At 53.6% G+C, this 25718-nt stretch overlaps 2 protein-coding genes across 2 annotated transcripts; both read left to right on the top strand.

The window, feature by feature from the left end:
* Positions 1–664: 664 nt before the first annotated feature.
* CACNG8 (calcium voltage-gated channel auxiliary subunit gamma 8) lies at positions 665–11351 on the top strand. The gene is made up of 5 exons (XM_056796695.1): positions 665–2220; positions 4526–4991; positions 7079–7162; positions 7526–7666; positions 8619–11351. The coding sequence occupies exons 2-5, from the start codon at positions 4811–4813 to the stop codon at positions 9389–9391; spliced, it is 1179 nt and encodes a 392-aa protein (XP_056652673.1). The 5' UTR covers positions 665–2220; positions 4526–4810; the 3' UTR covers positions 9392–11351.
* An 855-nt stretch (positions 11352–12206) lies between these two features.
* On the top strand, positions 12207–20027 carry CACNG6 (calcium voltage-gated channel auxiliary subunit gamma 6). Its single transcript, XM_056796707.1, has 4 exons — positions 12207–12738; positions 18105–18179; positions 18436–18573; positions 18963–20027. The coding sequence occupies exons 1-4, from the start codon at positions 12414–12416 to the stop codon at positions 19208–19210; spliced, it is 786 nt and encodes a 261-aa protein (XP_056652685.1). The 5' UTR covers positions 12207–12413; the 3' UTR covers positions 19211–20027.
* Positions 20028–25718: the final 5691 nt, after the last annotated feature.

Raw genomic sequence — 25718 nt, 5'->3', positions numbered from 1 at the left:
AGACATGTCATGGCTGTGTGACCCTGGGCAAGTCACTCAACCCTGTTTGCATCTGTTCCTCCATTTGGAAAATGGAGACACCCTGGAGAAGGAAATAACAAACCACTCCAAGAAAAACTCATGTGCTTCTCCTAGAGTCAGACACGGTTGAACAACAAATAAACGTTTATTTATTGATTGGGCCTCAGTTTCCCCATCTGAAAAAGAAAGGGTTTAGATTTCATCATTTCTAAGGCCCTTCTTGAAATCCAATCATTCTCTGGTCTTTAGGCTCCAGTCTAGCTCTGATGCTCTGTAGGACCAACTGGTCTCATCCCTTCCACGCTCCTGCCTTGGTTTCCCCCTTTGGGGAATGAGAGGGCTGGGCTCCTGTGATTGTACTGCCTCAGAACCCCATCTCCCCCTCCCCACCCCCACTGCTCCACCTACCCCTCAACAAACCCTCCTTCCGGGAGGGCAGCAGGGGTCTGGCTGCATGGTTTTGCCACTGGAGGGGCCAGAGGGAGGCTCTTGGGCTTCTCTGGTCTGGGAACTTGAGGAGCCTCTGTCCAGCCCCCCAGGCTCGGGGGCTCCAGAGAGGTACAGGACCCTACTGACAAACTAAGCTAAGCTTGGTCACTTTAAGAGCGGCCCAGCTCCCCTCCTCCACACCTCCCCCCTTCGCTTTTCTTCTCTCTCTCCAGCTCTGAGTCTGGGGGTCCTGCCGTGGCTGGGGAAGGATCCCTCATTCCTTCTCTACTCCTGGATTTCGAGAGCATGAGGAGAGGGTTTGGAGCCCAGGCTGGGGGAGGGTAGAGGGGGAGCTAAAGGGGGGGTCCTCCTTTTAAAGGGCCCCCACTCTGCTTCCGGTTAAGGCCTGAATCCCGTTGCCATGGGGACAGGAGGAGGTGGAGGAAGGGAGGGAAGGATGCTGCTACAGGGGAAGATGGAGATGGGGGAGGGGGGGCTGTGCCCCCTTCTTCCCCCTCCAGTGACCTTGGCCACCTCCTCATGGGGAGCCCCAGGAAGCCGGCCACCCCACTTGCTTTAGGCAGCTGCAGCTGTAGCCCCCTTTCCTGTCTCTGTTTCTCCCCCTCCCTGTCCCTGTCTCTCATGTCTCTCACTTCCTGTCTCCTCCTTTCTCCCTTCCTCAATCTCTCCCCATCTGCCTGTTCCCTTCCTATCTCTGTCTCTCTACCATCTCTGCTCTGGCTTTCTCTCACCTCTTCATCTCTTCCTTCCCTCCCTCCCTCCCCCCTTTCTGTCTTTCTCTCCTCTTTTTTTCTTTTTCTCACACATACACTCATTTCTCCTGGTTCCAGTTTCTCTGACTCTCTTCATCTCTCCCATCTCTTTACCTCTCTGTTTCATTCATCCAGCCCCCCAACCCAACCAATCTCCCTAACTCTGGTCTCCCTCCCTTCTTGCCATTGTCCACCTCTCCCTTTCTCTGGGTCTCCCTCAGTGCCTCTGCCTTCCCTGGAGCCAGACCGTACCCCCTTCCCCCAAACCCAAATCCTCCCCCTCCCCCATCTCTGCCTCCCTCCCCCTCCCTCCTTTGCTCCCTCCCTCCCTCCCTCCTTCCCTCCCCTTCTCCAGCTCTTCCCATCACCCAGTGGCAGCAGAACAGAATTCTCTCCTCCCCCGGTTCTCGGGCCGGATCAGCCAGGCCCCCTCATCCCCTGGCCCCTGATCTCAGACGCCCTGGTCCCTGGGGTACCCTTCTCACCAGCTCCCAATCCCAGACACCTGGATCCCCAAGCTGCCCAACTCCCCCCTCCTCCGGCACTCAATCTCAGCGGCCGGGGTTCCCTGGTTCCCCCTTCCCCCATTCCGGAGGCTCAGCTCTCCAGACTCCTGGTTCCCTAGTCCTCCACTCTCGGAAACCCCAAGCCCCAGACACCTGGTTCTCCTGCCCCCCTGGTTCACTGACCCCCCAATTCCCGAGGCTCAGCTCCTCGGACAACTGGCTTTCCCAGCCCCCAATTCCGGGCACCTGGGTCCCCTCTCCACCTGCCTCTCTATCCTCCATCCCAGAAGCTCAGCTTCTCAGACTACTGGGTCCTCCAACACTCTGCTCTCAGGCTCCCCATCCCAGCGATTCAGCCCCCGACACCTGGGTTCTCCAGCCCTCAGACCCTGCGACTCATCTCCCCGGACGCCTGGGTCCTCTAGACCGAGGGCTTCTTCTCCATACCCATCTGCCAATCTCAGCGGAGGCCCAACTACAAGGAGCACCAGGTGAGGAGGGGGTCATTGTCCAGAGGGGAGGGGCTGGGAGACAGGGCCCCTGACCACCCAAAGACACTTCCTCCCGGCCTGGCCAGGTAGATGGAGGGGGGCAGGGGAGAGGGTCTTGGAGGCCCCCTCCTGGCAAACCCGGACTCTAAAGAGTTGGGGGGGGACACCCCAGGGTCTGCCTGGAGGCAGATCGGAGGGACTGATGTGTGGGAGGGAAGAGGATGGGGGAGGAGAGGAGGCCTCTTAAAGGCCCCGTTGCTATGGCGACCACCTCCCCTACATCCGGCCCCCCCTTTTAGCTAATAGGAGGAATGGGGAGAAACTGAGGCAGCAGTCAAGGTTACCTTGCCCGAGGTCCTAGGCATTCTAGGTTCTGAGAGAGACTTGGGGAAGGGAGGAGGAGTATGAGACTGGGGGGGTGCTGGGGGGAGGGGGAGGAAGTACCAGAAGAGGGGAGATGAAGTGCACCTGTCAATGGAGTAGAAACTGGGGTCTGAGGAGGCAGCTCTTCAGGGTGGGGGTTCTGCTTCTGTTTCTAAACCCCCTTATCCTTCCTGTCTCTCAGGGCTCTGGGCTGTGGGGGCTGTGAGTACTAAGGGAGAGAGACTGGGAAAAGACATTTCTCTTTTTCCTTCTCCTGTGCCTCAGTTTCCTGCCTTGTAAAATAAGTCCAGAACCATCATTTTGAAGGTTCCTTGGGCTTCTACTGAGCTAAGACTCTAGGAATGGGTGACATCCAAGGGGAGCGTTGGCAGTCAGGTTAAAGGGGGGAGAAGGTCAGGGGTGCTGAGAGCACTGGGAAAAGAGAGAAGAGACTCCAGGGGGTCCACGTGGCCACCAATCAAAGCAATCCAAGCAATGGGGGAGGGAATGTTTTCGTCTTGGGGTCCCTGCCCTGTCCTGTCCCTAAGGTCTTGGGGCTTGTTGGGCAGAGTAGATGGAGGTAGTGGGGAGTCCAGGGCCAGGAGTGGGGTGAATTTCCCCAGATAAGGATCAGAGGATAAGCCAGGAGGGGCTCCTCCGGTGCTGATGGAAGGTTGGGGGGCCTGGGAGATATCCTGTCCTGCGCCCCCAGGCTCTGAGCTGTGAGGATTGGGAACTCAGGGGGACAGGAAAGGGGGAAGGGGGAAGGGCTCCAAATGCACCCTCCGTATGTCTTCATTTCTTCCCCCAGGAAGAGGTCCCTTTTGGTCTGAAATGTGAGGGGCTGGGGGCAGAAGCCAAGTAGAATGGTATTCAAGGTCAAGATGGGGCAGAGATGGGCAAAGGAAGTGGGCACAGCAGGAGCCCAGGGCCCTGGGGACGGGGTCCTCATCTGTTCCTGACCCCTGATGGTTTCTAAAAAAAATGTTTCTCCCTAAACTCTCAGATGAGAAGCCTGGGACTGACTAAAGAAATCTGAGTCCCCTTGATTCTCTCTGCCTCAGTTTATGCCCCTGCAAAATGGACAAAATATTCTTTGTAATCATTTTCAATTTGGGAAGTAGTGTAGGATAGAGAATTCTAGATTGAGGTCCAGAAGCGACTACCTTCTAGATCAGCCCCTTCATTTCACAGACTAGGAAACGAAAGGACAGGAAGGTGACATCATTTGCCGGGATCACACAGCTTGGAAGTGTCAGAGGCAGTATCCGAACCCAGATCTTCCTTCCTCCGAGTGGGTGGAGGCAGATGTCACAAATGATGGGGACACATGGAGTCGCATCTGAATGTTGAACTTGGTGTCAAGGGCCTGAGCTCAAATCCTGCCTCAGACACTAACTGTGTGACCCTGTTCTAGTCCCTTAACTACTGCCAGCCTCAGTTTCCTCATCTGTAAAATGGGGAGAACAGTCGTAGTGGGTGCCTTTTAGGGGTCATTGTGAGGATCAAATGAGATCATGTGTTTAAAGAGTTTGGTGAACTTTGGAGCACTCTGTAGCTGCTCGCTCTTGAGATGACTTCTTTATTCTGGGAATTGGGGGTGGCCCTGGCTCCTGCCTTTTTTGTTTCACCCCAGTCCTGGTTCCCTTTTCCTCCTGGGCCCTGACCCTCAGGCTCTCCGGATAGCCAGGTCCAAAGAAAGGAAGGGAAGTCCTCTTCCTCTCTGAATGCACTTTCCCCATCTGTGAAATGGGTAGTTAGCCTGGAAGCTAATTCTCACCCTCCTACGAGATGGGGAGAGTGTAGCTGGGCTGGAAAGGCAGAGGAGGTTCCCAGGCACCCCAGGAGGCCTCACACAAGGCAGAGAAGGGCACCCCAGAATGGGGGCAGCAGGGAAAGACACGCCTGGGCTCTAATTCCTGCCCTCCCGTCTCGCCTGTAGCCGCTGACCATGGCAGCCCGCTGACCCCCGCTGGCCACCCGCCTCCGCCTCCTCGCGCTCGGCACCGGCCCCCCCACCCGGGGTGTCCCCATCTCCTGAGCCTGCCCGCCCCCCGCCGCAGGCACGGCCCCTCCCCCGCTGCCCCGGTGGTGGCCGGCGGCCCCCCGGCTGCCAGCCTTCAGGCTGGAGTCCCTGAAGCGCTGGACAGAGGCTCGGGGCCTGTGGTGTGAGAAGGGCGTCCAGGTGCTGCTGACCACGGTGGGTGCCTTCGCCGCCTTCGGCCTCATGACCATCGCCATCAGCACGGACTACTGGCTCTACACCAGGGCCTTCATCTGCAACACCACCAACCTGTCTGCCTCCGCCGCCGACGATCCCCCCGCCAGAGGGCCTGGGGGGGCGGCTGAGAAGCGGGACCCCGGGGGGCTCACCCACTCGGGCCTCTGGAGGATCTGCTGCCTCGAAGGTACGGGGCCTCTCGCCTGGGGGCAGGGAGAGCGGGACCGCATTAGGCAGCGCCTACTGTGTGCCAGGCCCCTGCGTGCGCGTGCCTTACAGAGCCCGCCCACCCGAGAGGGAGGCACCGGAGGCGCCCACGCTGGGTCTGTGCTCAGGGCCTCCCAGGCCGGGCCCAGGGCTCCCTCCCTACTTCTGGCTCTGCTCTCCGGCCTCAGTTTCTGCATCTGTAAAAAAGTGGGAGTTTAGGGGCTGGCCCAGGCTTACAGGCTCCAGCGATGCTTAGGGCTCTGTTCTCCTTCCAGCTTCTGTCTCCCTCAGAAAAACAGGAGAGGGTGGGCTTGTTCTCAGGATTTGGGGTTGTCCTTTTCTGCTCTAACACTTGGAGCATTTAAAGGTAAGGACGAGGCCCCCTTCTAAGCACTTAGCACAGCGTACACAGTAGGCACCTAATAAATGCCCAGTGACTGAGTGACTGCTCACGTCCTCTTTCCTGCTCCTCTCCTCAACCCAAGGTTCCGTACCTGTAGAGTGGATGGGAGGCTGGTTTCCATTCCAAATATCAGAATCTCAGTGGTCTCTCTGACCTCTCCCTTCCAAGGCAAGTCAAGAAAGAGCAAGCATTTAAATGCCTACTATGTGCCAGGTGTGATGCTAAGCAGGAGGGGTTGAGGATGCTGAGAGGTAAAAAGAGTCCCTGCTCTCAAGGAGCAAATGAGATCCATGATAACTGTCAAACTCTTAGCACAGTGGCTGGCACATAGTAGGTGCTATATAAATGCTTATTCCCTCCCTCCCCCTTCCTCAAACACTGAACAGTATTGCTCAGCAATGAACAAGGAGGTCCTCCTCTTTCAATATGATTCTTGCCTTCCTCTTTTTCATCTCTCTCCTTCTTTCTCTCTCTCCCTCCCTCTCTCTCCCCCATCCCTCTTTCTCCTTTCCCCTCCCTCCTTCTCTCTCTCCCTCTCTCTTTCCCTCCCTCTCTCTCTCCCTCCCTTTCTCTCACTCTCCTGTCCCTCCCTCTCCTCTCTCTCCTTCCCCCCTCCCCTCTCTCTCTCCCTCTCTCTTCCCCTCCCTCTCTCCCTTTCTCTCTCCCCTTCCTCCCTCCCTCTCTCTCTCTGTGTCTCTCTCCCCCCTCTCCCTTTCTCTCTCCCCTTCCTCCCTCCCTCTCTCTCTGTCTCGTTCTCCCCCTCCCTCCCTCTTTCCCTCTCTCTGTCCCTTCCTTTCTTTCTCTCTCTCTCTGTCTGTCTCTCTCCCTCACCCTCCCTCCCTCTTCCTCTCTTTGTCTCCCTCTCCCCCCACTTTCCCACCCCCTCTTCCCCCTCCCCCTCCCTTCCTCTCCCCCATTTCTCTTCTCTCTTTCCCTTCTCCCCTTTCCCCCACCACTGTGATCTTTTGTCAGCATCTTTTCTCTCACAGGAGTCTCAGCCTTTCTGCCCTTCCTTCTGCCTCATTTCCCCCTTTCATCCGTCCTCCCTGCATATTGTATCTGTTGTTGAGCTTTGGGTCTAAACTCCTCTGGCTCCCCAGACCCTGCACTAGCACTTTCCAGGGTAAGAGTGGAGGCGGAGAGGAAAGGGCTGGCTTAAAGACAGACAGACAGACAGACGGACAGGCTGGGAGGCTCCCGGTTCCCATGTAGGACTATTTCCATTTGCCTTTTCAAGAGAGAGATCCTGGGAGTTCGCTGACCCTCGACGCCTGGACAGCCCCTCCCGGGAGGCTTAGATGTAGAGAGGGAAGCACAGTGGGGGGACCTTGAGCAAATCATCCCTCTCGGGAAATGAGAGGGGAGCTGGAGGCTCGGGTCCCTTCCAGCCTGGGTGTTCTAGGATGTCAGGATGGCACTCCTCCCTGGGCACGCTCTCGGATCTCTCCTTCCCTGCCTCCCGGAGCCTTCCCTCGGACTCGGGGGCTCTAGCCTCCTATCAGGCCAGGGAAGGGGGCTGGCCAATGGGCTGCCCTTTGCAAGGGGCCAGAGAGGACGCCTCCACCTGGGTGAAGGAGAGGAAGGAGGGATCGGAGATGCACGGGAGGCCCAGCCATCGGTGTGGGGCCCCTCACCACTAATCTCCATCCCCCACCCCTCCCCAGGGCTGAAGCGGGGTGTCTGTGTGAAGATTAATCACTTCCCGGAAGATACAGATTACGACCATGACAGTGCAGAGTATCTACTCCGTAAGTGGGGGCTGGGAATTGGGGGTGGGACTTGCCTCCCCAACCCAGAGGGTGGAGCCCAGATGCCCATCGCTGAAGCCCATTGGCTGGGATCCCGTGGCTTTTGATTGGCTGAGAGGGCTCCCAGGGGAGCGGAGAGCTCAAGGAGAATCTGATTCTAACCAGCCAGCCTAGGAATCCAGAGCTGGGATTGGCCCCTCGCATCGGGGCGTCGAACACTCCCGGGCGGCACTGAATTTTGATTGGCCCTTTCCTAAGCAGAGTTGGTTACGAACCGAAGAACTTGGTCCCAGGCCTTGGGGAGAAGGAGAAGGGGAGGGGGAAGGCAGGGCAGCGCGTGACCTCGTCCTGGTCCCCTGCCAGGTGTGGTCCGAGCATCCAGCATCTTCCCCATTCTCAGCGCCATCCTTCTGCTGCTCGGGGGTGTGTGTGTGGCTGCCTCTCGAGTCTACAAGTCCAAACGGAACATCATCCTGGGGGCTGGCATCCTGTTTGTAGCCGCTGGTGAGGGCTCCAAGAAGGGGCAGGGAGGGGGGTGGAGCCCTGGAGTCTCCGCGGGAACGCCCCGAGCCCCAGCCCCATTTCGCAAAGGGAGGGCAGGTCCTCATTCAAGGTCACGTCTAGGACAAGGGCAGAAGGAGGATCTCAGAGAGAAGAGGAGGCGCTCGAAGGCAAGAGAAGAGCCCAGGAGACGGGGCAGTTTAAAAGAAAGAGGAGAAGGACGACAGGGAGGGCCTGACAAGCGGGGAGTTAAGTAGGGAGAGGCAGGGATTCGCGGGAAAGGAGAGAAGGGCAGAGAACTGAGGAGGGCAAGAATTTAGGAAAAAGAAGAGTTTAGAAGGGGAGGGGCTTGGAAGAAAGGGGAAGGGCTTAGACGAAGGGGAGGGGCTTGGCAGAGGGTTAGGTCTTAAGGAGGGGAGGGGCTTAGGAGAAGGGGGCGAGTTTAGTTGAAAGGGGTGGGGCTTGGGCAAAGGGGAAGGTCTTGACCGGAGAAGAGGGAACCAGAGAAAGGGGAGGGTCTTATAAAAAGAGGCGGTGCTAGAGTCAAGTAGAAGGAGGAGCTTCGGGGAGGAAGGCAGGGCTTAGAAAAAGAGGCGGGGCATAGAAAAGACTCTTAGGTAAGAGTTTAGAAGCTGTGGGGCTTAGAAGAAATGGAACTTATAGGAAGCAGGGCATAAAGGAAAGGGGCTTCGAAAAAGGAAGAAACCTTGGAAAGAGGGGACCCTTAGGAGAACGAGGGAGATTTAGACAAGGGGGTAGGGATGGGCAGAAAGGAGGGGGCTTACATGCGATAGGGGAACCCGGGGTGGGGGGTAGGATGGGGAGCCTAGGGCAGCGGGGTAGGCTCCGCCGTCGAGGCTCACTCGGGCTGACGGTAGTCTCCCTCCCTCCCTCCCTCCCCGTGTGCGGTGTCCGTCTTCCGTCTGTCCGCCCCGTCGGTGGGCGCGGCGCCCAGGCCTCAGCAACATCATCGGCGTGATAGTGTACATCTCAGCGAACGCGGGCGAGCCTGGCCCGAAGCGCGACGACGAGAAGAAGAGCCACTACTCGTACGGCTGGTCCTTCTACTTCGGGGGTCTCTCCTTCATCCTGGCCGAGATGATCGGTGTGCTCGCCGTCAACATCTACATTGAGCGCAACCGCGAAGCGCACTGCCAGTCTCGCGCCGACCTGCTCAAGCCCGGCGGCCGGGCAGGAAGCGGCAGCGGCGGGGGTGGTGGCGGCGGCGGCGGCGGGGGGCCCCAGTCGGCCATCCTCCGGTTGCCCAGCTACCGCTTCCGCTACCGCCGCCGCTCGCGCTCCAGCTCCCGCTCGAGCGAGCCCTCGCCCTCCCGGGACACGTCGCCGCAGGGCTTCCCCTCTACGGACATCTCCATGTACACGCTCAGCCGAGATCCGTCCAAAGGCAGCGTGGGCGCCGGTCTCGGAGGGCCGCCCGGAGGAGGCGGCAGTGGCGGTGGCGGTGGCAGTGGCGGCGGCGGCGGCGGCGGCGGCAGCGGCGGGGCTGGGGGCGGGGTGGGGGGACCCTACGGCACGGCTGAGCGCGAGCGCTCCGGCTCAGGCTTCCTGACGCTGCATAATGCCTTCCCCAAGGAGACCGGAGGGGTGACGGTGACCGTGACCGGGCCAGGCTCCGCCCCCGGGGCCACCGGGACCCTGAGCAAAGAAGCGGCGGCCAGCGGGGCTTCCAACACCAACACCCTGAACAGGAAAACCACGCCGGTGTAGGGGCCGGGCCGACCGGGGGCGGGCGGGGGGGGTGGGGGTGGGGGCCCGCTGGCGGGCGAGCGAAAGAGGAGAGCGCCTGGCGGGGCGGCGGCGGGAGGGGAGCTGCCGGCCGACGCTCGGCCCCCTTCTGCTCCTTGGCCCAGCCTGGACCAACTCACCGCGGCAGGGACACAATGGGATCCCGTCTGGGAACTCGGGGGTGGGGGGGCGGGGAGGGGGGCGGGGCTGTGGTGTTTTTTGCAGTTTTCAAATCTGTACTTTCTTTTTTTTTTTGCTGTTTGCATGGGGGGGATGGGGATGGGGGGTCTTACCTGGCCCAACCCAGGGACTACCGGGCCCCCCAACACATGGAAACAGAAGGCCAAAGGGAGGCAGCGGGAGGGAACAGAACCGAGAGAGGATTGGCAGAGCCCCAGAGACAAGGAGAGAGAGAGATACCGGGAAATACAGAGACACGGAGAAACTGAGAAGAGACAGAGACGTCTTGTACATCCGGGGACTCAGCGAAAAGAATCCGGGGGTGCTGACTGGCCAGCGCACTTAGCCCACGCCTGGCACCTAGTAGGCACTTCATACATCTTGACTGACCCACAGGAGAGGAAGCTAAGGATCCACGGGGGACAACCAGGGGTGCAGAGAGCCAGAGGGAACCCAATACCAGCTGGAAGACCCTGAGTCTGTCTAGAAGCAGGGAGAGGGAGACAAGAGAGAGAGGCAGGGAGAGAGAGGGAGAGGGGAAGAGACAGAGACAGAAACAGAGAGAGACAGGAGAGGGAAAGAGAGACAAACAGAGACAGGGAGAGGGAAAGAGAGACAGAGAGAGGGAAAGAGAGAAAAAGAGACAAAAACAGAGACAGAGAGAGGGAAAGAGAGACAGAGAGAGGGAAAGAGATAGAGAGACACAGAGAGGGAGAGACAAAGACAGAGAGAGGGAAAGAGAGACAGAGAGGGAAAGAGAGACAAACAGACAGAGAGAGGGAAAGAGAGACAAAGAGACAGAAACAGAGACAGAGAGAGGGAAAGAGAGACAAAGAGAGACAGAGAGAGGGAAAGACAGAGAGAGGGAAAGAGAGACAAACAGACAGAGAGACAGAGAGAGGGAAAGAGAGACAGAGAGAGGGAAAGAGATAGAGAGACACAGAGAGGGAAAGAGAGACACAGAGAGGGAGAGACAAAGACAGAAAGAGGGAAAGAGAGACAAAGAGACAGAAACAGAGACAGAGAGAGGGAGAGAGAGGGAAAGAGAGACAGAGAGGGAAAGAGAGACAGAGAGAGGGAAAGAGAGACAAACAGACAGAGAGACAGAGAGAGGGAAAGAGAGACAGAGAGAGGGAAAGAGAGACAGAGAGGTAAAGAGAGACAAACAGACAGAGAGAGGGAAAGAGAGACAAAGAGACAGAAACAGAGAGAGACAGAGAGAGGGAAAGAGACAGAGAGGGAAAGAGAGAGAGACAAAAAGAAACAGAGAGAGGGAAAGAGAGACAAACAGACAGAGAGACAGAGAGGGAGAGACAAAGAGACAGAAACAGAGAGAGACAGAGAGAGGGAAAGAGACAAACAGACAAACAGAGAGACAGAGAGAAGGAAAGAGAGACAGAGAGGGAAAGAGAGGGAAAGAGAGACAAAGAGACAAAAACAGAAACAGAGAGAGGGAAAGAGAGACAAACAGACAGAGAGAGGGAAAGAGAGACAGACAGAGACAGAGAGGGAAAGAGAGACAAAGATAGAAACAGAGGGAAAGAGACAAACAGACAGAGAGGGAGACAGAGACAGAGGGGAGAGAGAGGGAAAGAGAGACAGAGACAGAGAGAGGGAAAGAGAGACAAACAGACAGAGACAGAGGGAAAGAGAGAGAGAAAAAGGCAGAGACAGAGGGGAGAGAGAGGGAAAGAGACAGAGACAGAGACAGAGGGAAAGAGAGACAAACAGACAGAGAGAGGGAGAGACAAACAGACAGAAACAGAGAGACAGAGAGAGGGAAAAAGGCAGAGACAGAGACAGGGGGAGAGAGGGAAAGGAAGAGTCGACTTGCAAGATAAGCAGAGATCCAGAGGCATTAAATAATATAAACATCATGAAAATCACAAAGCAAAAGGAGAGGGCCAGGGGCGATGGCGCCAGGCAGGTGCACATCTCCAATGCCACCAGATGCCACCAGATACGGAATCCTTGAGCCTGGAGACACATGACACAAACAGGGCCCTCCACAGAGGTCTTTGGCAGCCACCAAATACAGGCTTTCTTTGGAGCCGGAGGGAGAGAGGCAGAGATGCCACATGGGGCCTCGGAGGGGAGACAGATGGATGGAAGCAGAGAGGGACCAGTGGCCATGGGGAGCAATGCTGAAGGACAATGGCGGGGCCCAGGCCGCCGGGAGGGACTGAGGAATCAGGGGCGGGTCCGCCGATGACAGGATCCAAACTGCCTGTTCTGGGCCTCCCGGTGGGCTTAGTCTTGGCTCTGCCCTGCGGCTGCCCCAGCCCTGGTTCCCTTGGGGGACTGCAGGCTTGGGGCTCGGGCTGCATGGCCCACCCCGCAGGGTGTCCTGTCTAATAAAGTCCGTGAAGAGAATGGTGTGGGCTGTCATTTCACCCCCTTCCCACTTCCCTCAGGGGAAGCCCAGATATCACCTCTCCCTACCTTGGAAGGATCCGGCGCCCCTTTTCACAGTCCCTGGTCTCTCAAGGACCCAGGCATCCAGGCTCCAGTTGCCCCCACCCCCAGCCTCCCGCCCTCCACTTGTTCCCTTAAAATACCCACAACAGGTGCGGGTGTTACTTACATGGTGGGGCCCAAAATAGCCCCAGAGGCCCTGGTCAAGGGGAGGGCTGCCTGCCTGTCTGTGTGGGTCAGGGAGGAGGCCACAGCCAGAGCAGAGGGTGCTGGCGAGCCTGGCCAGCCAAGGAGAGGAGAGGGGCTCGGGGCCGGGGGCCAGGGGGCTGAGCCTTAGCCTGGAGGCCCCGCTGGCCACCTGGGGCCTGGGGGAGCCCAGTGGGGCAGGGCCCCTTCTCCTCCAGCCACCATGATGTGGTCTAACTTTTTCATCCAGGAGGAGGAAAGGCGGCGGGCTGAAACAGTGCGGAGGAGAACTCAGAGGACTGGCCTGGCCCGTGAGCGCCGTGGCCCCATCAAGCTAGCCCTACTGCTGTCCGGCATGGGCACGGCCCTGGCGGTCCTGGCCGTGGGCACCGAGTTCTGGGTGGAGCTGGGCACCAAACGGGGCAACGGGACGAGCGGCGTGTGTGAAGCTGCGCATCTAGGGTTGTGGCGGGTGTGTGCCAAGAGGCTCTGGCTGGAGGACCTGCCCCCCAACAGGGAGACGTGTGGCCCTGCAGAGTTGCCTGGAGGTGAGGACCACAAGGGTGCTCCCTGAGGGCTGAAGGGAGGCCCTCCCATTGTGCTAGGGAGATGGGGAGAAGCTCGCAGAGAGGCAGACCCAGGGCGAGGGGCCCCGGGGAGCAGGGATCTAGGTCACGAAGGGATCTTGGAACCCGTTAGTCCAGCCTTCTCTTTTTACAGAGATGGAAACTGAGGCCCAGAACAATTAAGTGATGAGGTCAATGGCTCACAAGTATTGAGAAAGGGAGTCAGAGGCCCAGAGATGGAGAGAGACTGACAGAGAGGCAGAGAGAGAAACTGAGGCAGAGAGGCAGAGAGAGCTCTAGGAAACAGAGATGGCCTCAAATCCTGACTGCTTGGGCAGTGTGGAGAAACGCCTCTGACGTCCTCTGCTTGTCTGGGAGGAGGTCAGTACAGCCTGGGCTTTCCAACTGCTCTGAGGAAATGCAGAGACCTCTGAGTCCCCCTGGCACAGGAGAGATAGACCAGCTCAAGGAGAACAAGACCATGAAGACTCAGACTCCCCTGCCTCCTAGGGAGATACTGAGGCACAAGACGTGCTGCCCTAAGGAGACCTGCAAGTGAGCTGGGGCCGCTGGTTACCTGGGGGAGATTTAGAGAAATAGAGAGGAGGCCTCAAGACTGCTGACTTCCTGGGAGACCTCAAGATGCCTACCCTTCTGTCTGCCCAAGAGAAAGGAGACAGAAAGCCAGCGTGCCCCTCGGACTCTCGAATTCACCTCCGTTCCCCAGTCCAGGGAGAGATCCGGGTGTCCAGCTGGCTGGTGGCCCAGGCTTCCTAGGGAGAACCCAGAACTCGGAGTTGCCTAGGGAGATAGGATGATGGCCCAGATGGATGACAGCACAGGGAGAATACACAAGTATCTAGGCCAGACCTCTGACTACCTTCGGGGAGAGGCGGAGACAGCCCAGACCTCTAAGTCCTCCAGAGATATGGTGAGCCCAGACCTTTGGCCCCACAGGGAGCTTGGAGAGACAGCTAATACCTCTGACCTCCTGGGGAGCCAGGCATGCAGCCCAGACCTTGGCCTGCCTCAGGGAGAGAGAGACATGACCCAGGGCACTGCGTTCCCCTGAAGATGAAGAAGAGGCAGTCCCCAGGGCTGTGTGGATCTGAGCCTAGACCCTCTCCACCCAGGCTGGATCAGAGACAACCCAGACCCCTGGCCGCCCCTAGAGAAACAGAGGAGGCCCAGACTTCCCATTGTCCCAGGGATGTGTAGAGGTATTTAACACTTTGGACCTCTTGATGAAGGGGAGATAGCTGCCCAGACTTTGGGCTGCTTTAGAGAGGGGCAGAGATGGTCTAGACCACCTGTCTAGGCTCCCAAGGTAGGCATAGAGCTCAATCCAGGCCTCTGACTTCCCCAGGTAGTCAGGCCTCAGATTGCTTCTGATATAGCTAGAGATGGCCTAGCCCAGTGATGGTGAACCTACGGCACACATGCCACAGGGTGACTCCCTTCTCCCTCTCCACCCCATCTGAGGACATCACCTGTCCCTCTGCCCAGCAGTCAATGGGAGCGCTTCTTCCCTCCCCTTTCTGGGGTAATGGGGTGGCTCACATACGCCATGAGAGTTGCAGTTTCGGCACTCAGACTCTAAAAGGTTCACCATCGCAGCCCTAGCCCCTAGCCCCTTCATTGACTTGAGGATGGAGAGAGAGAACGAGACCTTTGACACATACTGGGAGATGTAGTCATAGCCCTGATCACCAGCAGTTTCTGGGAGCCTGGGAGGCCCGCTGGAATGATTACTGACCTGGGGACACAGACAGATGACCGATGCCTGGGACTGGTTAGATGGTGAGATAGCCTTGAGCTCAGATTGCCTTAGAGACATGTCAGGAGATCCAGACCTCTGACTTCCTCCAGCATTTGTGGACACCCTGAACCTCTTCTCTTCTCTGGGAGACAGAGAGATGCTCCTGGGACACGATTGCCCCCAGAGAGAAGGGGAGACAGCAGACACCTCTGACTGCCTCCCACATATTGGCGAGCAGGCCAAGAGGTGACGTGGGTTTCTGACTGTCTCTGCCTCCCCCAGGTAGGAATATTGACAGCCCAACCTCTGAGCTTCATGGGGTGATGGAAGAGGACTGTAGAAACAGCTTTGATCTCTGACAGCTCCAGGGAGAAGGAGACACTCCCAAACCTATAACTGACCGCAGGGGAAGGGAGACGCCTCATGCTTCTGACTCTAGGACTCAGGGTCCTCGACATGGACATGACCGACAGAAATGGCGCAGACGCCATCTTCCCTAGAACAGGACCTGAGGCCAGGCCTGGGACTGGCTTGGAGAGACAGAGAGAAGCTTCTCTGGAAGGCAGAGACCTCGGGCTGCCTCAGGGAGACAGGGGAAACCTTGACCTCAGACTGCGCCTAGAGAACAAGGAGGGACAGAATTAACTTACTGACCTCCAGGCCATTAGAGACCTGGACAGACACTAAAACCTCAGACTTGTGACCCATCTAAGAGCCATGGAAGTAGCCAGGGTGCTCTCTGATAAAAAAGCAGAGGAGGCCCAGACCGTTTCAACATAGGAGGTTGGCCTGAAATGAAAAGGATGCATTTTAATGGGATCATTTGAAAGTCTTATAACTGAGTTTAAAAAGTCAATGTTGAAGCCACCTAAGGAGAGTTCTAGTGTGCCTAGGCTGGGCAACGGGTCTTCTGAAAAAAAAAAAAAAGATCTAGAGGTCTCAGGGGACCATAAGTTCCACGTGAAGTAGCAGCCATGGGATGAGGCAGCCAAAAAGCCAATGGAATGTTGGGCTACATTAACAGAGGCCCAGCTTGCAGGAAAGGGCAGGGAGAGCCCCACAGCTTGTGCCCTCATCAGATCAGATCAGTTTTCAGTTCTGGTAATGACAGTTTGAGAAGGATATTGATAGGTTGGAGAATGTCCAGAAAAGGGCAGCCAGGATGGTGAGGGGCCTTGAATGTCTGTAATCTGAGTTCGTGTAGAAGGGACTGGGAATGTGGGATGTGGGGAAGTGAGGACAGCATATGAGAACTGCTTCCAGACATCTAAAGGGCTGTCCTGTGGAGAAGGCAGCCTTTGTCTCCAGAAGAAGAAGCGGGAGTGATGGAGAAGCCCTGCAGAGATGCTAGACTGAGAGGTGGCAGAAAGGGCTCTGGTTCAGGAGAGGGCTGGACTGGATGCCTCTGAGGTCCCTTCCAAAGCTGAGAGTTTGTCATTTGTGACTTAGAGAAGAATCAAGGGGGCCCAGACCTCTGCCTGCCTCTGGAAACTGAGAGTACACTCTCCAGACCTCCCCTGGGGCCTTACAGAAGCAGCCCAAGCATCTCTCCAGCTCTGGGAAATAGAGGCCCAGACCAGGCTGCCCACCCATTTGGGAAAAGGCTCTGGACCTCTAACTCAAGAGAGGAGACCAAGCTCTTTTGGGGACAAGGCAGTGATACAAGGACCAACCCCTTTCTGGCCTGTCTCCTTACCTAAGCCTTATCTTGCTTCCATAAGCCCCTTCTGCTTCTCTCTGTCTCTCCCTCCCTTCCTCTCTCTGTCCCTCTGTCTCTCCCTCCCTTCTTCTCTGTCTCCCTCCCTTCTTCTCTCTGTCTCTGTCTTCCTCCCTTCTCTCTGTCTCTGTCTCCCTCCCTTCATCTCTCTGTCTCTGTCTCTCCCTCCCTCCCTTCTCTCCATCTCTGTCTCTCTCCCTCCTTTCCTCTCTCTGTCTCTCCCTCTCTTCTTCTTTCTGTCTCTCTCCCTCCTTTCCTCTCTCTGTCCCTCTGTCTCTCCCTCCCTTCCTCTTTCTGTCTCTCTCCCTCCTTTCCTCTCTCTGTCTCTCCATTCCTTCTCTCCCTCCCTCCCTTCTCTCCATCTCTGTCTCTCTCTCTCTCTCTTTTCCTCTCTCTGTCTCTCCCTCCTTTCCTCTCTCTGTCTCTCCCTCTCTTCCTCTTTCTGTCTCTCTCCTTCCTTTCCTCTCTCTGTCCCTCTGTCTCTCCCTCCCTTCCTCTTTCTGTCTCTCTCCCTCCCTTCCTCTTTCTGTCTCTCTCCCTCCCTTCTTCTCTCTGTCTCTGTCTTCCTCCCTTCTCTCTGTCTCTGTCTCCCTCCCTTCATCTCTCTGTCTCTGTCTCTCTCCCTCCTTTCCTCTCTCTGTCTCTGTCTCTCCTTCCCTCCATTCTCTCCATCTCTGTCTCTCTCTTTTCCTCTCTCTGTCTCTCCCTCCTTTCCTCTCTCTGTCTCTCCCTCCCTTCTTCTCTCTGTCTCTGTCTCTCCCTCCCTTCTTCTCTCTGTCTCCCTCCCTTCTTCTCTCTCTCTCTCTCCTTCCCTTCCTCTCTCTCTCTCTCTCTCTCTCTCTCTCTCTCTCTCTCTCTCTCTCTCTCTCTCTCTCTCTCTCTCTCTCTCTCTCTCTCCCTTCCTCTATCTTTGTCTGTCTCCCTCCTTTCCTCTCTGTCTGTTTCCCTGTCTTCCTCTTCTCTCTTTTTCTGCCTCTGCTTCCCTTGCTCTCTCCCTCCCTTTCTCTCCCTCTCCCCCCACCAATCTGTCTCTTCCTCTCTAGAGATCTGTTTCTCCCTTCTGCTTTTAGTACCTGCCCTTCTCTGTCTGCCTCTTTTCCTGCTTCTCCCTTTCTTTGTCCCCTCCAATACTGTCCATTGGTCTCCCTCTCTGCTTCTTTCTCAGTTTCTCTGCCTTTGTGACTTTCTCTAATTTCCCTTTTTCTCCAATTTCCTCAAGTAACTTCTCCCTGCATGTCTTCCTATTTTGTCCTTTGCTTTTCTCATCCAGACTCATTCATTGTCTTTATCACTGGCTGGCCTGTTTCTCTGTTCCCCCTTCTCTTTTTTCCCCTTCTCTCCCTCAATCCTTAAAATGAAAACCCTTACCTTCAGTATTAGAACCAATACTGTGTATCAGTTCTAAGGCAGAAGAACAGTAAGGGCTAGGTAATAGGGGTTAAGTGACTTGCTCAGAGTAACACTGCTAGGAAGAATCTAAGGTCAGATTTGAACTCCTGTCTCTAAGCCTGGCTCTCAAACCACTGAGCCACCAGCTGCACCCCTTATCTTCCCCTTTTGACTTTTTCTTCTCTCTGTCTCTATCTCCTTGTCTCAGGATCTCTTCTCTCCCTCGTCTCCCTCCTTCCCCATCCCCCTTGTCTCCATCTTTGTCTTTTTCCTCTCTTGGATGGCTGGGGCTCATTCTCTGCATTTCACAGAAGTGGCCACTCAGAAGGCAATGCCCGTCCCAGGGCTGCATAGCTATCAGAACCTGGCCTCTGTGGTTTCCTCACCCCCTTGGTCCTTCTGTCCACCTCTCTCCTTTCTCCAATTTCATTCTGGTCCTCAATGTCAGCATCCCTCCCAAGTCTCTGTGTCTTCCTCCCACAGAGGCAAACTGCTCTTACTTCAGATTCTTCACCACTGGAGAGAACAATCAGATCCTGCAGAGGACAACTAAGAAAGGTGGGTCTGGGTCTTAGCACTTGGGCAGGTGCCTCCTCTGCCAGGATTCTGGCTCTGTGACCCTCAAGGAGCCTGAAGAGGCCTCAGAAGTGATGTGGCTCAACTCCACCCTCCCCCGTTTTACAGATGAGGACACTGAGGCCAGAGACCAAGGGACTTGCCCCAAGTTGCTTGGGTCCTCTTTGCACTAGACCCACTGCTTGCCTCCCCAAGGTAGGCTCTCATAGAGCGTCCTCTGACGCCTCTCCTTTCCCAGAGCTGGGAGTAGCTGCTGCCATCACTGCAACTCTGGCCCTGGCTATCACAGTCCTGGGCTGCATCTGTGTCATCATGGTGCTCAGCAAAGGGGCCGAATTCCTGCTCACACATGCAGCTGTCTGCTTCAGCCTCTCAGGTAAGGAGTGGTCTGTGCAGGCTTGGTGGATTCCAGCACAGGCCCAACCCAGGCTATTTGCATAATTCAGCACAGTTGCATGCTGGGAATAGTGCTTTCCAGAGACAATATCATTCAGTAGAATCTAGGGCACTGGTTTGTAGGGAGTTGAAGTCTCCAAGGGCCGTTGCACCCTGGGAGTTGTAGTTCCCAGAGCCTGTATAGTACTTAGGCCAGGGTCTGCTGACTGGTGGACCACTTCAGGCTGGGGAGAGTATTTTGCAGGGACTGTTGCATTCTGGGATTTGTGGTTCCCTAAACTGTTCCCTGGGGTGGGGGGGTGGGGGCCCTGGAGGTCCTTGGCCTCTGAGAGGACCATGGGTGCCCTCCTTCCTGTTCTCTCTCCACAGGAGTTTTGTTGTTGGTGAGCCTCCAGCTGTTCCGCCAGGGGGTCCACGCGCTGCTGGCCAGGACCGGCCCAGCCCCAGCCCCTTGGCTGGGCTATGAGTATTCCTGGTCAGTAGCCTGTGCCCTGGCAGCCGCTGCTCTGCTGCTCCTAGGGGGAGGCTCCTTTCTGCTGCTGGCCCTGCCCTCCAGTACCTGGAAGATGTGTTGCCACCAGCAGCCAGGCAACCAAGGGGGTGGAGGTGCCACCTAACATAGCCAATTTCCCTCTGAAGTGGGCGGGTTTCTCTGGGTCCTCAACCAGTCCCCTTGGACCCCCTGCCCAGTCTCATGCCATGGCGATGCTCAGGGATCTACCCAGCCTGAGAGTGGACCTCCTCGGACCTCAGCCCATTCTCAGGGAGAGCATCTCGCCTCCTGGAGCCAAAGAATTGGGTCTTTGGCTGCTGAGTGACTTCAAGGAAGAGAGCTTTTGGGTGCCAGTGAATTGCCTCCAGTCCCAGTTGGACCTCCAGCACCTGCCGGGGCACAGAGAGCGCACCTCTTCCTGTACCTGCATGTCTGAGGAATTCCTTCCTCTCCCCTCTCCTTGCCAACTCCCTGCCCCTTGCCTACCAGCTAGGACGAGATCCTTTCTGGTCCCCAGGGGCCCTGGGAGTGGCGCCTCTGACCTCTTCCTGGACACAGGAATCCTGTGGACCTTTTCCAAGGCCTCCCTGAAAACTTCTGACCTTCCCCTGTCCTGTGTCCCCTCTGATGTTGGAGACGCCAGCTCCCCTCCAATGGACCATGCCCTCTCCCTCCCTCCCTTTGTATATATGATGTGCTCTACATCTCTGGGCTAAGCTGGGGGATAGGGGTGGGGTCTTACAGACGAGGGTCCCTTGGGGAGGCAGGTGGGGACCTGATAGGGGCAGGGAGAGGTTGGAAGGGTCTCCTCTCCTTTGTCCTCATTTATTTATTGGGGAATGGAATGGGCCTGGGACATGGGTGAAGTTGTGGTCTGGGGATGCTCGGGTTCCCCCTCCATCTTCCACGGCCCAGGATTAAATGCTTGGGAATTGAAATGGTCTCAAGTGTGTCCCTTTCTTTACAAGGAGACCAGGCGGTGGTGCTCTCTGGGACAGTATATCGCCTGTGTACAAGCCTCACGTTGTCCCCTCTCCTCATGGCCTGCTTCCCTCACCACTCAGGGTCCCGGAAGGGAAGGGTCCTTTCCTTGTCATAAACTCGCTCCAGACACTTAGAGCCCTTGGACCCAAATGGGCATCCCTCAATGGCTACCATTTCACAAACTTGGCCATAATCTGTTTTTATGCCAAGGATTGCAGGATGAGTATTAAACACCATTAAAGTTCTACATCCCTCTTTTTCACATAAGGGGAAACTGAGACCCAGGAGCAGAAATTCATCCAAGGTTACACAGCATGTGTGCAGTTGCTGAATCCTGCAGTTAGAAGAGACATTTTTACAGTAATAAACAAGACAACTCGGAGATCTTCATGCAGCTTTGTTATATATATTTATTATAGATTTGTCTGCATGGTGTCTCCCCTTTTAGACTGTAAGCTGGCTTCTGCTGCTTTGTATACCCAGACATCCCATCTGAAATGTAAGGCTTGTTGGTTTGACTTCCCAAAATGGGGCATCTGGAACTGTCCGCGGTGCTACAAAGGCGTCTGGCCAGGGTGGGGTAAGGGAGATGCTGTCCACTTAGTAGGAGGACAATAAGAGTCCTCGTGAGAATCCAATAGGATTACTGCCAAGCGCTTAGCCTAATGCCCAGCACATAGTAGGCACCTGACAGATGTTTGTTGATCAATTGGTTGAGATCCCACTCAGCTGCCCTTGATGATTCAGATCACCGAAACAGCTGGACTTGGTGGCAGCTTGGATGTGGAACTGTGTGAGATGACAGCCATGGTGGGAGCCTGGGGGACTGGGAGGGTAGAGGGATTGTTGACAGTGATGGGAAAGATGGGCAGAAGGGAGGATTTGGGGGGAAAAGATAATGAATTAGATTTTAAATCACCTGGTCCAGATACACAGAATCCACAGATCCTCAAAGTGGTTGCCGTGACTAACGAACCCCTGTCTGTGATACAGAAAAGTTTGTGAAGACTGGGAGAGGCACCATTGGACTCGAGGAGGTCAAACGTCCTCTATTTCTTTTTTGAAAAGTGTTGAGAGGGTCCAGCTAGGTGGTTCAGTGGATTGTGGCGAGCCAAGTTTAGAGACAGGAGGTCCGGGGTTCAGATGTGACCCCAGACACTGCCTAGCTGTGTGACCCTGGGCAAGTCACTTCACCCTCATTGCCTAACCCTTATTGCTCTTCTCCTTGGAACCAATACACAGTATTGATTCCAAGATGGAAGGTAGAATTAAAAAAAAAAAGGTGATGAGAACAGCCTGAAACCTATGAGTTCAGCCAGCTTGATTTTATTTCCTGGGATAATTCCAGAACAGATCATTTAAGAGCCAATCGGCAAACACTGAGGAAAAGAAGGATGAGCTTCCAGACTGGCTTTACCTGGAACTGATCATGCCAGGCTAATAATCTCAGTTTCTTTTTTGCCAGTTCTGTTTACCTAGATTTTAGCCAAGCGTGTGGCAAGCTCTTCCGTGCTTTTCTAGATTTCCTAGATGGGAACTAGGCAAGAACACAAGAAGAGGGATTCCGCTGGGTTGGATGGACAGAATCAAAGAGGAATCCCCAATCCATTGTTGTGGGCTTGGAAGGGCTCCTGGGAGTGCCCCGGGACCAGGGACTCGGCCCGGGACTGTTTAGCAGCAGGTATCATTTAGTTGAACAAAAGCAGATTTAGGCAATACACCGCCACCCTCCCACCGTGTAGCTGGATGGGATTTTGGACCCACTGGAAGAGAAGCCCATCTCCCCAGGTGAGGGCCTTGGACAGTATAGCGACCCCCCATGGGAGTCCTATATTATTTATCTGTGGGTAATAACCTGAAGTGGAGAGAGGAGACTAAGGAAATGGGAGAATAATACAGACTCAAAGACAGCAGGTTCAAAACATGGGGAGTAACACGAACTCCGAGGAAGTATGAGGAATAAGAGAATAGGTGGAGAGTACCAACTCCTTGATACTCTATAGACAAGAGAGTCTGCTAGAAAAATGGGGGAGTCACAATTCCTTGGTGCCTCCTATAGACAAGAGAGTCTGAGCATTGGTTGGAAGCACTTTGAAGATACAGGAAGTAAGAGCTGTAAGAGAAGAGGAAGTAAGAGAGGAGGAGGGAAGAGAGGGAGAGTAAGAGTAAGTGTGAGAGAGAGAGTTTCATGTTTGTTCCCCAGTATTTATTGGGGGTTTTAGGAATGTGTATTGGGAGATGATCCACAAATACTTAACATGGCATATGTTTTAACATTGGTTGAATTGACAATGACAAGATCAAAGAGGTGGAGATTAATCCAACCCACGCTTTGCAAATGAATGTATTCCGAGCCAGGGCCATCAAGGCCCAGCCCATGAATTTGCCCATCCTATGCTAGTCTTTTGGACTGTCCCTTTCCATGCAATGACCATCAAGAGGTCTGACCATGTGTCAGGTAGTACAATACCAATACATCAATCATACTTCCCAGATGCTAACATGCCTGGTATGCTACAGACAAACTAACCAGCCGATGTGGAACAGGGATAAATGAACGGGGAGTGAATAGGGAAATGCAAAGTACAACCATTTAAAAATGATTTATTTATTTAAAAAATTCTTTTCAGGGGACTCCGATATTGAGACGAGTCTATAGTGTGATATGATAGCTCGATGATGGAATGCACAGAGAACCAGGCCTGAAGTGAGAAAGACTCTCATCTTTGGGAATTCAAGTCTAGCCTCTGACACCTATTAGATGTGTAACCCATAACCCCATCTGCCTCAGTTTTCTCCCCTGTAAAATGAGCTGGAAAAAGAAATGGTTATTCTTGCTATTAGCGACTTTGTTTATTTATTTATTTTGCCTAAACGTGCCCAGGATCACTCAACTAGGAAGGGTCAGAGGCCACATTGGAACCCAGGACCTCCCATCTCTAGATCTGGCTCTCAATATACACTTTGTCTCCTGGGTTCAGGTCATGCAGAGAAAAGTCTAGTGGTCCAGCTTGTACTGCAGCTCCGGATTCATGAAGTTCACGTAGTTTGTGCTGTAACTCCTGTATATAGGAAGCAATAGAAGTATCTCCCCTAATAGTGAGGTATATGCAGGGGGAAAAGGTTTAGCTTGTATAGGCAGATGTCCAAAAAGCATCTCAAACGGTGAGATGTGTAGGTCTCCTCTAGGCCTGCTTCTAAGATAAAATAGGGCCAGAGGGGGAATTTCAGGCCATTTAAAATGGGTCTCAGTGCATAATTTTCCAATCATAGTTTTAAGTTCTCTGTTCATTCTTTCCTACTATTTGGAGTGGAGACAAAACTGAAAAAGGTTAATTAATATCAACAGTATCAATAGAGTCTAAGAAGAACCACCTTCATTGTGTTTGGGATGTTCCTTGGGCACCCTCCTGAAGGGCACCTCGACTATTTTTTGGATGAGCACCATTTCTTATATTTTGTTGTTGGGTATTATCATTTTCTTCATTTGGAGCATTGTCATCATTTTCCCAATTTCTATTTCTAAAATTATGGTTTCTAAAGTTCTTATTTCTATATTCATTATAGTTATTTCCATAGTCATTATTATAATTTCTAAAATTTCTAAAATTCTGGTTTCTATGACCATTATCATCATTTCCATAGTTAGTATTTCTAAAGTTGTTATTAAATTGCATATTCCTTCCAATCATCTTAAGAAAGGTTCTACATTCCATCATTTTGTGGCCCTTCTTCTCACAGAAGTGGCAAGTTATTGATTTATTTGTGAATTCCCGCAAAGGGGCTATAGTCTCTCCCTTATTTTTCAATTGTCTCTTTAACATTTCAATTTCTTTCTTTAAATCTTCCACTAATGTATTGCCTTCCTCAGGTCTTTTTACATGACCTTTATAAACATAGGTTGCTACTCTCCTCAACTCTTCAAGGTCCATAGAGTCCCAATTAGGACAGCTAGTTTTAAAGTAGTCTTTTACCACTGAACAACAATTCTCAACGAATTGCCTACGTATTTGCCTAATGTCTCTTTCTCTGGATAAATCAAGGTCCATATATGTATTTTCTATGTCAATACGTCTGTCCATAAACTGGGAGGGTGTTTCATCAATTTCTTGTCGGGTTCTTTCAAATTTTGACCATTTTTCAGGTCTATCAGAGAAAGCTCTCATGGCTGTCAATAATGCTTCTCTGGCCTGTTTTAGTTTTCTGTTATCTAGTTCAACATTGGGGTTCTAATGTGGATCTTCAGTTGGCCAATGATTTCCTTTTTTACCTCGTTTTTTATTAGTCAGAGAGACTATATTATTTTTTTCTCTTTTTGTTAAAAATGTCTCTAACAAATTCTCAACATCCATCCAACTGGGGTCAAAAGTTCTGAATATGTTCTCTAATTTTTTAATAATTAATATTGGTTCTTCCTCAAATGATGGCATATCTTCCTTCAATTTATTTAAATCCTCAGGGCTAAAAGGTGTATGATGTCTTACAGATACCAAGTTTCCATTTTTATTAAAAGTGGGTATTGTAAACCTTAAAATTTCTTAGACTTATAAATGTTGGAAATTTCACCATTGGGAAATTTCATACTTGAAGAATTTCCTACTGATAGTGGGAACTCTATTGGAATGTGAACCCCATTGGCATGGGAGGTTCCTTCTCCTCCCTACTTAAGATTACTTTAGGACAGAAACCTTTTGCTGAACAACGGAAAGGGCTCTGACCTATGCTTAAGAATAGAACAGGAAGTTCTTTGAGTCATGATTGATTTTAGAATTGATACAATAGAGATACTTGGAATGACAGAACCAGGTCTTGGAACTTCCAATCTCCACCATGCTCAGGGTAACAGGATTTAAGAAGCAAAGGATCAAGATTTAATTATTTGAGAATATGACCTTCAACAGACATGTGCAAAGCCACAGACCTCTGGGCAGTCCTGGGTTAAGCTAGAGCCACCATTGGCACAGGGAAGACATGGACAGTGATTGGTAGATGTGAGAACTGAGGGGAGGGAACTTGGATGGTTTCCTTAAAGATAGCGGGGGTCTGAGGACTGAAGGTGGTTGGAGAGGTTTTGCTCTGAGAGGTTGTGCTCTGAGAAGCTTGCTCTGAAGGAAGCTGGAGGTGGAGGCCCCTGAGACTGTTTCTCCATTTTGGTCATGTGAGTGATAGGGACTGATCTCTTTCCTTTGCCTCAGCTATCTAAGGGCTTGGGCCTTTTGGCCCAGCCTAAACAGAGGGGGTATTTAAGCCCTATTCCCTTCTCTCTCTCTCTCTCTCTCTCTCTCTCTCTCTCTCTCTCTCTCTCTCTCTCATACCTTTCTTCCTCCTGTTTGTAATTAAACTCCATAAAAGGTTGACTGCTGACTTGAGTTTTCATTTAGGAATTACATAGCTGAATTCCTTGGCGACCTTAAATTAATATATATCAGTCTTTTAAAGTGATTTCCTTGTCACAGTATTTCCCTTAAAGGAAATAACCTATCTGAATTATTTGGTACTCCTATTTCTAGGCTTCTTGCTCCATTCTCAGTGGGGTAAGTATGAGAAATAGAAGAGTTGGGCACCTTGAGGGAGAGGGTTTGTTGTTGTCCCATAGTGCCAGAAAGATCAGAGGTAGGAAGGATCTGAGAATTGAATTGAGCAGGGTG

This window comes from Monodelphis domestica, chromosome 4 (genome assembly GCF_027887165.1).
Source record: "Monodelphis domestica isolate mMonDom1 chromosome 4, mMonDom1.pri, whole genome shotgun sequence".
In the NCBI taxonomy this organism is placed as follows: Eukaryota; Metazoa; Chordata; class Mammalia; order Didelphimorphia; family Didelphidae; genus Monodelphis; species Monodelphis domestica.
This window is presented reverse-complemented; position numbering and strand designations above follow the sequence as displayed.

Bases quoted from the DNA above. Each gene is read 5' to 3' on its own strand.
- CACNG8 (XM_056796695.1), top strand. From the start codon at position 4,811: ATGACCATCGCCATCAGCACGGACTACTGGCTCTACACCAGGGCCTTC. The intron at 7,163-7,525 runs GTAAGTGGGGGC...GTCCCCTGCCAG, and splicing joins CAGTGCAGAGTATCTACTCC to GTGTGGTCCGAGCATCCAGC. The intron at 7,667-8,618 runs GTGAGGGCTCCA...CGCGGCGCCCAG, and splicing joins CATCCTGTTTGTAGCCGCTG to GCCTCAGCAACATCATCGGC.
- CACNG6 (XM_056796707.1), top strand. From the start codon at position 12,414: ATGATGTGGTCTAACTTTTTCATCCAGGAGGAGGAAAGGCGGCGGGCT. The intron at 18,180-18,435 runs GTGGGTCTGGGT...CTCCTTTCCCAG, and splicing joins GCAGAGGACAACTAAGAAAG to AGCTGGGAGTAGCTGCTGCC. The intron at 18,574-18,962 runs GTAAGGAGTGGT...CTCTCTCCACAG, and splicing joins TGTCTGCTTCAGCCTCTCAG to GAGTTTTGTTGTTGGTGAGC.